The sequence below is a fragment of the Dermacentor variabilis genome, chromosome 6 (genome assembly GCF_050947875.1).
Source record: "Dermacentor variabilis isolate Ectoservices chromosome 6, ASM5094787v1, whole genome shotgun sequence".
Classification (NCBI taxonomy): Eukaryota; Metazoa; Arthropoda; class Arachnida; order Ixodida; family Ixodidae; genus Dermacentor; species Dermacentor variabilis.
The window spans coordinates 170,212,149-170,224,237 of NC_134573.1; the positions used below are offsets into that span (position 1 = coordinate 170,212,149).

At 41.5% G+C, this 12,089-nt stretch overlaps 2 protein-coding genes across 3 annotated transcripts in view; both read right to left on the bottom strand.

The window, feature by feature from the left end:
* The window catches only part of LOC142585730 (exportin-4-like), a 75,391-nt gene extending 69,099 nt beyond the window's left edge, over nt 1-6,292 (bottom strand). For both annotated transcript variants that reach the window (XM_075696709.1, XM_075696708.1), the window contains exons 1-3: nt 6,211-6,292; nt 2,560-2,665; nt 804-945 (exon numbers count right to left, since the gene is read on the bottom strand). In XM_075696709.1, the coding sequence (XP_075552824.1) occupies nt 804-945; nt 2,560-2,665; nt 6,211-6,261 (299 nt within the window). In that variant the 5' untranslated portion in view covers nt 6,262-6,292. The remainder of the gene's footprint in view (nt 1-803; nt 946-2,559; nt 2,666-6,210) is intronic.
* Nucleotides 6,293-7,155: 863 nt separating this feature from the next.
* On the bottom strand, nt 7,156-11,172 carry LOC142585742 (rab-like protein 3). The gene is made up of 6 exons (XM_075696722.1): nt 10,795-11,172; nt 10,641-10,732; nt 10,421-10,538; nt 8,398-8,503; nt 7,959-8,103; nt 7,156-7,430 (listed from the first exon to the last, which is right to left on the bottom strand). Exons 1-6 carry the CDS (start codon nt 10,859-10,861, stop codon nt 7,257-7,259), a joined length of 702 nt encoding a protein of 233 aa, XP_075552837.1. The 5' UTR covers nt 10,862-11,172; the 3' UTR covers nt 7,156-7,256.
* Between the last annotated feature and the right edge of the window lie 917 nt (nt 11,173-12,089).

Genomic DNA, 12,089 nt, shown 5'->3' on the forward strand with positions numbered 1-12,089 from the left:
TAATCAGCTTACAGCCACTGCTGGACATGCAAACTGTTCTAGGGTGGATAGTTTCACATCATGCTACAACGTCAACATGGAAGACAACAGCAGTCTAGCTAAGTACAAGCCACTAAACTTCACCTCACAGGATAATTGAAACCAATGTTGCTCTTCTTCTGAGGTTTAATTAAACGAAGTCAACTGTAATAAATAAGATATTGCTTGTTTAGATGGCCTGGAACATCCTCAAGTACTGGACAGAAACTCTATTTGCACATCCACATTTTTTTTGCCTTTTTCGAGTACAGTAACCGTCATACTTAACCCAAACATGCCTTAAGTGCCTTTTTGGTATTGTGCGGGGGATGCTGGAGATTTCTGATCGGAGCGACATGAATGCACTATTTAACATATCTTTCATCCAAAGCATTTGGTGACTGCCCCTACAGCCCACGTTTGTTAAAGTTAATCCTCTATACAGGATGTCCCAGCTAACTTTAGCCAAGCTGTGCAATGGAAGAAAGATTTGAAAAAAAAAGAAAGAAAGTGTGCAAGGTACAAATATAAGACCTATGGTGCCCAGTCATCAGACCTCTGCATAAATCTTATAATTGTACCTTGCACAGTGTTTTCAACTTTTTTTTTCCATTTACGAGTTGGGATACGCTGCATATCCTGTCTTCAGTGTTTGAGTTAAGTGTGACGATGGCTGAACTTGGCACAAGTAACAAAATAAAGGTTGCCAACTAGCCTTTTTCATTGCCTGAACCTAAACATACTGTCAAGACCATGAAAATCAAGATAGTTAAGAAATCACGCACTTTGGCCTGCATGCGAGCAGCTGCAGCAGGTGTTGGGACAGTGCCGGCCACTGGCCTGCCTCCATGAACTTCCATTCGCGAATGAGGCCCTGCTTGAGCAAGGATGCTGCTTGGAATTGCACATAACCCACGGCACTGGTCTCTGTTGGAGCAGGGAAATGGACAGAAAACATCAGCCAGTAACCCCCCAAAAACAAACCAACAGAATGTTCTTTTTTTTATTTTAACACACTGTAGCACAGAAATGGCTAATGCAGGAGTGGGTACAAAGCACAAGGCTGCAAACGTACACTTCCAAAAACTGTAGAGATGTTTCAATCAAGAAAATCAGAAATTATGCAAATAATAGAGAAAAAGGTATGAAGCTAGATGGCCATCAAGTATGGTGAAAAATTCATGTAACTGAAGGGCACCTTTATAACCTGGTAAAGATTTCCAAAAGTCAATAACATGGGGAAAAGTTGTATTTCAATGTGTTAATATAGGCATGGTACAGTTTCAGGGCCATTCACAATAGCTGTGGGTCAAAGACTGTTTAGCAAAATATAAGTATTCATAACTTGAAATTGAAAGAGTTATGGATATTTTACATCAGCTTAAAGAACTGATTTGATGACAAGCAGAGTGTGGCGTTGGGTTTAAGTATCAGAGAAAAATAGCCATCATACCTACAGCATGCGAGGACGCGAAAACTACCACTGACATTAATAAGTTTTTTGGGTGTCATAAATGCATTACTCCCACCTACATCTTTGCTATTCAGTAAACTGTAATATGCATATGTCAGGCTAAAACTCACTGTTATCCAAGTCGAAGAGTACCAACCTAATAAAATGGAATGTGTACACTAATCACTAGTTACGGTACAGAGTGCCTAAAGCAAAATTCAGCAAATAGTCCTGCAACACATCTCACTGAAAGCTGTGCACCTTTATCTTATATACACTACATGATAAACTGAAAAGCAACAGGGTACAATATTTAGACCCAAATCATGCTAGTGGTGTCTTTATGGTCGTCATTTTCAAAATGCCCAATAAATATAAAGGACTGTAATAGCCAATCTGCCTTGAGAAAAATGCATTTAAGGAATAGCAAAGGTTATTGTTAGTAGTATCCCACTACGAACATGACAAAGTACTTACGGATGTCCACTGAAAGTAACAAGTGGTAGGTTTTATTGTAAACTCTAATGTATGCTGCTTCATCATGCTCAGAAGACCAGAATACTTTAGCATTGCCAATAATAAACAAACTGCAGTGTTTCCACAACACTTTTACGATTTGCAACTATCCAAACTGTTCCACTAACACACACCAACTTCCCACCAGCACACAACAGTTGGTTATTAGAAATAATTAGAGCACGATCAAAGGATCTGAAAGAAGTGCACAGAGCAATATTACTAATAAGATGTGTTTGCTGGGCTAGTCGACAGGGTGCTAAGACAACTTTATGTGCAAATAGTGCAAAGACAAAAAAAGAAAACAAGGACATTATCTTGCAATTTTTTTTTCCAGCGAGAGGTTACTAAAATGTCCTAAGCCAGCTAAACCACCAAAAATAGCCTTTTGTCTTTTTTCACTGTGCCAAGTTTGGCCCAGTTGCAACAGTAGCACTTGCAAGTGCAACAGCAAGCAAATGTGGCTTGATTAATTTTGCTTTATGCAGAAAACAGACAAAGACCAAGTAAGTGAGAGTTAATAAAAATACAACATTTTTCAGTGCCCTGTGCACAAAGTGGGCAGGACTCACCCAAAATGCATTTGCAAAGCTCAAATGGAGCTCGAGTGTTCTGAAAGTCAAGAAATGTCCTCTCGGCTGCATGTCGTTGCTCAGCTGTCACTCGATCAGGTGGAGCCTAAAGTGAAAACACACAAAAGGGCAAGCCGCACATTAGTGAAAACATCCTTCATTAACTTGTTACATTTTACAACTACAAGGAGCACTAGGTGTGTGGCGTAAGTATGGTAAACAGAAAATAAAGAGTCAATGTTTGATTACCATTATTCATAACAGTTATTTTCCAAGGGCTAGGAGAAAGCGTTCAAGGTTGCTCCATAAGTTAATTATGGATGGAAAGAGATGCTACAAACATTACAAAGGAAGGACACAGGCTTGTGTCATGTGCTCTTCATTTGTGATAATTATGCAACATTTTAGTATTTTCATGAATGCAGAATGCATCAAGCAAATTACAAGCACATCCATTTTGACTGATAAACTTAAGCAACACAGCCCAACAAAGTTGATCAGGTAAATCGCTCATTCTATCAGCAAACTGCCAGAACAGCCCAACCAGGAGAGCATCATCAGACACAGAGTTAGAGATGTTTTTTGTTCAAGCAGTTTGCCCAAAGAGCTGTGCATACTTCATGCACAATGTAAGAGCATATTAATAGGACACTTAACATGACATTATAATGGTGCAAGGTAATGACCATCACTTTGAATTTAATCATAAGCCACGCTATAGCAGGGGGTTCTCACAAGTGTATGAGGATACAATCTAATGTTGTTGAGAGACCATTTGCACATTTTTTTTAAATAATCAAGCAGTGATCCTTTGCCCTGATAGTTAAGTGTCCTTTTTGCACAAGTCAGTATAGGCAATGTACCTAACTACACCAAAACAAATGGCCTTGCTCTAGATATATGCATTAACATTCGACTATTCAATATTTGATACATACTATAAGAAAAATTCGACGTTTGCCCACCTCTAGAATAAACACAATTTTATTCTCTCCAATGGCATAAGAAACACTAACATCCAAGGAACATAGCTCAACACCATATTTAAATAATCTACAACATAAAGAATTAAATTCTGGAGTTCTAAGAGTCAAAACCTTGATGTGATTATGAGGCATGAAAACAAAAATGCACTGCAACAATGTAAACAACACTACACTGCCTGCTAGCACTCTACCTAAAACAAGTTCAGCAACTATAAATCTGGAATTAATCGTCAAAACATGACAAAGGGTAGCAAATAGGGACTGATATGACCATGTTTCTATTTTTTTCTTGTATCATTGAAAGTAAAATCGAGATAGCTCAGAAAAACATTTTCTTGAGCGTTTTCATAATGAAGAACAAAAAGAAACCAGTGCAACAAAGACATCATCATCATCATCATCAGCCTGGTTACGCCCACTGCAGGGCAAAGGCCTCTCCCATACTTCTCCAACTACCCCGGTCATGTAATAATTGTGGCCATGTTGTCCCTGCAAACTTCTTAATCTCATCCGCCCACCTAACTTTCTGCTGCCCCCTGCTAGGCTTCCCTTCCCTTGGAATCCAGTCCGTAACCCTTAATGACCATCGGTTATCTTCCCTCCTCATTCCATGTCCTGCCCATGCCCCCATTTCTTTTTCTTGATTTCAACTAAGATGTCATTAACTCGTGTTTGTTCCCTCATCCAATCTGCTCTTTTCTTATCCCTTAACATTACACCCATCATTCTTCTTTCCATAGCTCGTTGCGTCGTCCTCAATTTCAGTAGAACCCTTTTCGTAAGCCTCCAGGTTTCTGCCCCATACGTGAGTACTGGTAAGACACAGCTGTTATACACTTTTCTCTTGAGGGATAATGGCAACCTGCTGTTCATGATCTGAGAATGCCTGCCAAACGCACCCCAGCCCATTCTTATTCTTCTGATTATTTCAGTCTCATGATCCAGATCCGCAGTCACTACCTGTCCTAAGTAGATGTATTTATTCCCTTACCACTTCCAGTGCCTCGCTACATATCATAAACTGCTGTTCTCTTCCGAGACTGTTAAACATTACTTTAGTTTTCTGCAGATTAATTTTTAGACCCACCTTTCTGCTTTGCCTCTCCAGGTCAGTGAGCATGCATTGTAGTTGGTCCCCTGAGTTACTAAGCAAGGCAATATCATCAGCGAATCGCAAGTTACTAAGGTATTCTCCATTAACTCTTATCCCCAATTCTTCCCAATCCAAGGACAAAGACGCAGTGCATACAACGGGCACCAAATTCCAACTAAGGCTTGTTTAAAAGAATTCCATACTTCTTGTGTACACGAAGCAGATGACCAAATGCTCTGACATCTTTGGATTTATATGTGGCCTTTTTTTTTCAATAAACTCCAGTTGGAAGTTCACCCCTCTTTTTTCAACTATATATACTTATAGGCATTCTTACACATGCCGAGAGTGCTGCAACTTACACCAGCAGAGTTATGGCTATGGTGGCAGTTATCTGCAGTTTAGAGTGAAAAATTCCAATGTCAGTGCATGTGCAAGAGGGCTTGTGGTGGGTGTTTTGTTGTTGTCGTTGTTTTCAAGATGAACTCTGTTGCAAGTGAGTGCCTTTCCTGTCCTGTCCCGTTCTTTCAATACCCCTGATGCACTCACCTCTGCAAGATATGCCGAACCAACTAGTCTAACAATTTACTGTTCTGAAGCATTCACAGTTGGAAGTTTAGCATATGTCCTGTGTACTGTGTTTTTTTCGTCTTTATTATGCCATGTTTTTCCACTGTTCTAAAGAGCTCAACAAGTCATTGTGTGGGCTTATCAAACGTAAAGCACAACAGCAGGCTAAGCAATTACCACTTCGAGAAGTGCAACATAGTGTGTTGGGCTCTGTGCTTTTTCTAGCCGCTTACACTTCCCTGTGGGTCAGATCCACTTTTGTTTACATACCACCGAGTAACCTGGCAGGAAAATTAGAAATATGGAAGATTAGAAACGTCATCCCCACAGACGTGCTTACATCTTCACACATGCTCTCCGCAGCGTGACGAGGCACCATCAAAACGCTCGCCTAATAGTGGCATGTCCCTTAGTGTATATAAGAGGCTATAGTCAAGCGTACGTCATACGGTTGTTGATCTTTGCGACGTCAAAGCATGTTATTTCTCCACAATTAGGTAGAGGCCGTCCGCGTGAAGCTATCTGGGGCCCTCCCTGTAAACACAGGCAGCGCTCTGTCTCAAGAGCAATATTTTCACAAAGCGATCGCGTAAGGAACACGTTGGATCACGAAGTAGCCGCAGGCGGTCACAAAAGCGCGGAGGAAAAATTGACGCGTTGGCCGTGCCGTCAATCTTAACCCGTGCCATAAAACTAGGCCGACCGCACTGAAGTGACAACATAGCTCGAGTGATGCTAGAATAAGCCAAACCAATTGTCTCGCGCTAACACGCAGTTCATATCACAGCGAAACGCGCGAGAACGTATTAATCAAAGGCTGTCTCATTCAATTTTGTTTATACAAGGGGGGCAAGTGCTTGGATCGGGGCCTGAATCAATGACCTGAAAGCGACGTTCACTGGCAAAATGCAAGAAGGCGTGCAAGCTAAAAGTCGTCTAACATACGTAAAATTCATAACCTAGTTAACGGAACGGAGGGGGAAAGCGTCGAAATTTACATACCAAGAGAATCTGTGCGGAGCTTTCCAGCTCCTGCATGACGTGCGCCGCCATATTAGATACAGTGTGGCCAGAGCAGCAATCAAGGTGGCGCTGGCCATAGGTATTATGGTGAGAAACTCTATGGCGCTGGCGTTTGCGCTGGCCATATAGAGGGAGGGGGGCTCTTTATCGAAAAGCAGTGGTTAGCCAGCGTATGTTCGCCTACATGCTATTGTGCATGCCATTGAGCTTCCTAAAGAAATTTTTGAAGGAGAGTTCACGATGCTAGCAAGAATCCCCGAATCGGCGTGTCGCCGAAGCGCTGCCGGCTCTTGTGCGTAAGGACACATCTGCTTGTAGTTTTTGAAAAATCAATAGTAAATGTAGCGTTTCAACGTTAGCATTTTTTTCTTAAACTTGACAAACAAACAAAGATAGTCCTAGAACCACACCAAATTGATGGTCACTCGAGTAAGCGAAGTACTCAATTTAACGAATTAACGGGCTATCAGCCTTTTTCACCATGTGTGAAGAGCACTTGTGCAGTATTCATTGTTTGAGGCACATTCTGGTATCACGAGGAGAATGAACACAACAACGAGCACATGAATGAACTGGCACAAAAAAAATGATTAACTCATTTTAGGGCATACAGGTAGGTGGAAATGGCTATGCTGTGTGTTGGACATAGCTTCATATACCAGCTTGCCGAGCCGATTTGTATTAGAAGGCAGTGACACCTGATTTACGACACTCTGCAACTGTCTGTCTGCACAGTACCATCTAACCCTATTGTTTTCCACCAGAATGGGGCGACCACAAAGTTCTTGTGAACAAAGGCACACTTTTAGGAAATCTGTCGGATGAATATTAAACTGCTTCCCGAGAGGTATGGTTCAGATGCTAAGTAAGAGCATTTATTGATGTGAGTCATAGTCTGTCATAATGTGAGTCATGGCCACAGTGCCACAGGAACAGAATTGCTGCTTTTATATTCACAGACGTACACAGCAGCTGTGTCCAGCACAGGTAGCATCCTTTAAGCATGTAGTCCTTTGTCAGTCCATTCAGTCCAAATGTGAAAGCTTGGCTCGCCGACGATCAACCACTGGGAGTGTGGCTGACATTGGAGGAGAGGGTGCTCCGCTACGGAAGCGTCGCTCCACAACCTTGTCCAGGAACTTAGTTACCTTGAGGGCATTACTGGACCCGGGGGAAAGTGTCTTCGGATTGTGATTGTCCTAAAATAGCATAGAAAGCAGGGAAACGGCAAGGAAGTTACTTATACAAACACTATACAAGGCACAGCTGCCTCCCAGGCTGAGACATGCTAATAGTGCAAATTAATGATGCAAAACTTCTTAATTAAAAAATATTCTAGCATTACTGTATGCAATTATCTGCATGTATGTGCAGGTTTCTTTCTTGCTTTTCCAAGAAATGAATGTGTTATGGGAAAGGCAGTGATCATCATGCAAGTTTTGACACAGATACTGCCCCCTTGCATAGTGTAACTCAACTTTTCAAATGAATGGCACGCCGACACAAAAGCACCAACTAAAAGCTGTGGCTACAAAATGACAAGTTTGTGGACAGGGTGCTCAATAGCGAACCGACACCAAAGTCAGTAAAGGCAATCAGTAGACTTGACTGATTGATAAATGGGACTCCAACTTAATTTTAAGCAAGCACTTCTGTAGAAATTCTTTGCACTCTAATGAAATACTTAAACACCGCAGTATGATAAAAATAAGTACACCAGAACGCACCAGAGGCACCTGGTCAGTGCCGCATTCATCGGCTACAGTAGCCAGAGCACGTCCTGCTGTATGGGGGACAAGGTCAACCTTAGTTGCCACAACCAGGATAGGGACTTGGCTATCGGCAAACATCTCTTGATCAAACTCGAGCACTCTGCAAAGTGAAGAGATTACGGAAAGTTGTAAATACTGGCGAGAACGATCAGCAAATTTTAATGGTTGCCTACATTAGAATAAATTTCAATTCACTGCGTGATTATGACCAGCACTAACCTAGAAAATCACAAATCATTTCAATGATTTCTCTGCTCATGATTACTTTGTGTCAATCACTCCAGATACCAATTCCAACAGCTAATGCTGGATAAATTATATATACTGCTTGTTCTTTTGTTTGTTTTTCATGCCATAGAAATTCAAGAGAAGTCACGAAAAGTTCAGAGCATACCCATTTGCCTTCTTGGATGGACAGTCCTTGCACAGAACTTCAGAAAGCCACTTTCTTAGGTTTTCATGAGACTTCTTGTTGGTTAAGTCGTGAACAAGGATAAGACCTAAAAATAGGCACAATACACAAGTGTATCAAATGTCCAAGAATAATTTAACACCTAGTAAATGTGCTTATTCTGTATATCATTTTGCAATTTTGTGGAACACTGCCTGCTAAGTTTTAAACACCAAAGTTGCTGTACAGTATCATGGTTTTAGTTTTGATCAAAGAGTTTGTTTTCATACACTGAAACAATGTTCTACACTCGAATATAGTGCATGCATTACAATTATGTTTAATTAAATTCAATTTACATACAATTTAAGTATTCCTTGGGGTTACCTTGGCACATTACAGATAATTTCAAGTAGCAGTACTTCTGATATTTTATACTCATAGGTAGCAGCAAGATGACGGAGAACCGTAACTTAATGCAATGCACATCTATGTGAACGCACTGAGGTTTTATCAGTCCATACATTCACATCTGCCATACAATTTCATCTATGATGTATAACTCAGATCTGTCATGCCTGTGCAAAAGCTTGAATTAAGCTGCTTACTTCTTGTAATCCTTCTCCCCAACCCCCATCAACATTCTGAGGCTCCATTTTGTCACATCTGCTGTTCTCTCTGTACTTGTATACTTATGGCATCAGCGAAATGGCCCTTTCATGCATGTATGCATATCATGCAGAAGTGATAGTTATTGTAGATTTCCTATTGGCACTTTTCTTTCTTCCTGCACTTACCAGTACCATTTGAAATATGGGTGTTTTGAAATATCTTAATGACTTGCTTTCTTTTTGGTTCTATGCTGTCGGCCCAAATGTATCTGTTGTATATTTTCTCCTATTTTCATCTGATGTATACATTCCTACCATGGCTGCCAAAATTTAGCTGGCAGTATCTAATAAATAAATAAAACATTAAAATTGTGTTTATCCTTTTGTGTTGGGTATAACAGGTTGTCAGGCCCACATAAATTATCCCCATTCTTAGAGAGATACTTTTACTGTGAATGGTGTTCTTTGGGAACTTTACCCACTTTGCAGTCTGTTTGTATTTAACCTCCTTCACCCAGTGACCCAAGATGCCTACTAGTTTGTACCACTGTGCTGCCTGCTGTCTTGTCAAGCAGACAACATGGGGTTCTAGGTAGGTGACCAAATAGACAACGCGCTCCTGGCTGCTGTGTTGCATATCATACAACTTGAGTCACTGGGTATGTGCCGCTAGGCATGTGCCCAAACAGATAACTTTGTCGGTGTGCATGTGATATTGGTATGTGCCTATTATTTGCCCATCTTCCAGAGTGGATGTGCCAAGGTGACACAAGGGGTAGCCTCTAATATAATAAAGCAATAGCGCCCCATCTACAAGACACCACTGCGTGGAGAGAAGCCGCTTGATGGAGAGCCATTGCAACGCAATTGCAATGAGGATGCTAGAAAAAATATGAAGTTTCATCTAGGGCACAGTGATTACAACAGGATATACTGCACCGCGGTGTCGTTTGGTATCGTGGTTGGCAGCGAGACTGCCACTTTGTGTGTCTGCTTGGCAATACGGTGTATGTTGCTACATTGCTTTAATGCTAATCGCATTAATGCAGACCTTGACTGTGAGACGGGTGCTGCCTTATTTTTGAAAAATCTTGAAGTTGATCAGCGTAGAACATTGTTAGCACTGTATATCTGGAAGGTAACAGCTTATTTTTCTGAATGGCTGGTGCTGTGCCGGTGTAGCACTTATTACTCTACTCGATTACCCTGTGATGATCCAATTAGCAATTCAAATACTATTCTTTTGTACTGTGCATGCGAATTAACCCGTTAGTGGTAGAAATGGTCAAGCAGAGCGTGATCTAGTGTAGGCCGGCCAGAGCAGCACTTCCTTAAATTTCTCTTTTTCATATTTCTTTCCTGTAAACCAACCAAACGCGATCACTCCAGCGTGCCAACTCGGGCGATGGCCTCACCGTGAAACGAGTTGTAAAAGACCGCTCTGGCGCTGCTGTGACTACTGGAGCCGCCGATGTCCCATAGTTCGACGAAATACGTCTTTTGAGATGCGGTGCCCTCGCGGTACTCGTGCAGCTAAAGGGAAAAGAAATGCGAAAATAAACATATACATACATTCGCCGTACAGGAATAAGCTATCCACATGTGAGCTGATGATCAATTTTAATGTTAACTTACTTTCACCTCAACGTTACAGCCGATAGTCCAGGAGGCATTCGCCAAAGGACGGTTGTGGCACAGCAAATGGACTGCCGAAGACTTCCCCACGCCTGGAAGGAATTGCATTTTGTCAATCGCATTTGGTCGAAATAGAAATAGACGTCTGCATTACCCGAATCTCCAACGACGAGTATTTTGACTTTGTCAATTGACGCCAAGGTACTGTCGCTTTTTCTCATATTGTAGAGCAGGGTGCTAGGGTGCTTCTGGGGATCTCGCTATAGATATAAAGAGGCAAACGCGCACCATGTATTCGAGGAATGATGCGAAATCAACCAGTATAGCATCCAAACCTCCAAACCATCGCTGCATAAACTAAGCAGACGTGTGCCCTGTTGATTACTGAACAAGCCGAGTACACATAGTCGTAGGGTGGCTATGGGCGGATGTAAAAAATAAATACAGATATATTAATTATATATTTTATTACTTGCGGCCTATTAGTCACAATAAGATTTAACCGAACTTTGCTTTAAATCTAATCGCGACCAACTGTACTCCAGACCCGCACAGATGTCCCTTGCCCAGCACGCCTGGTCTAGTTCAGCTATTTTGCCGCTAGGGACAGAACGTACGCGCCAAGATGGCCGAGTGGCGCTAGTTATAACCTGTCGCTGTCGTCTGCTACTGCGATATTTGTCGTGCTACCGAAAAAAATTGTTCTAAAGGATTCGTAGGAAAGTTCTCTTTTTGAACTCACGACACATTCACGGGTAACTTGTAAGAGTTAAAATAAGTGGTAATCGTTTTGTCGTCGAACGTTACGGTGGTTTCCAGTTTCTAACAAAGCGCAAAAGTGAAACTTTTGTGAACTTTACGAACGCTACAAGCAATGTTACTTAATTTGAAATATCTGTGCGATTTGCTACTGCGTGAAAAAAAGAAAATAGGAGCAGCTATATTACGCAATTTTAGAAAGAAGCGCGCTACACGCACCGTCATTTTTCACGTTCATCCAGTCAACTTTTGGAAACAGGTGATCGATCAAAGCCTTGTAACATCAGTGTCACTGTGTTCGTAAAAATCGTCAGCTATTCAAGCGCTTCATCACTACAAAACAGCCGTCGTTCTAATTAAAACGCCGCCCCAGCCAACCGTAGAGTAGCAGACGAACAGGTCATAAAAACGACATGAACGGGCGACTGTTTAACAAGAGTGGGTGCAGGCGACTCCCATAGAAGTCGGTCATCTGTGCACGTCTCGTGGATTTATTTATTTATTTATTTATTTATTTATTTATTTATTTCAGAATACTGCAGGCCAACAATTATGGCCCATGCAGGAGGGGCTATACAAGGCATGGAAATACACTGTGACATAAAAAAAAAGAACGGCAGTTTAACAGATTCCCGCTAATAAACAAGCAGAAAAATATGTATACACCTGTACATATTTATACATATATAT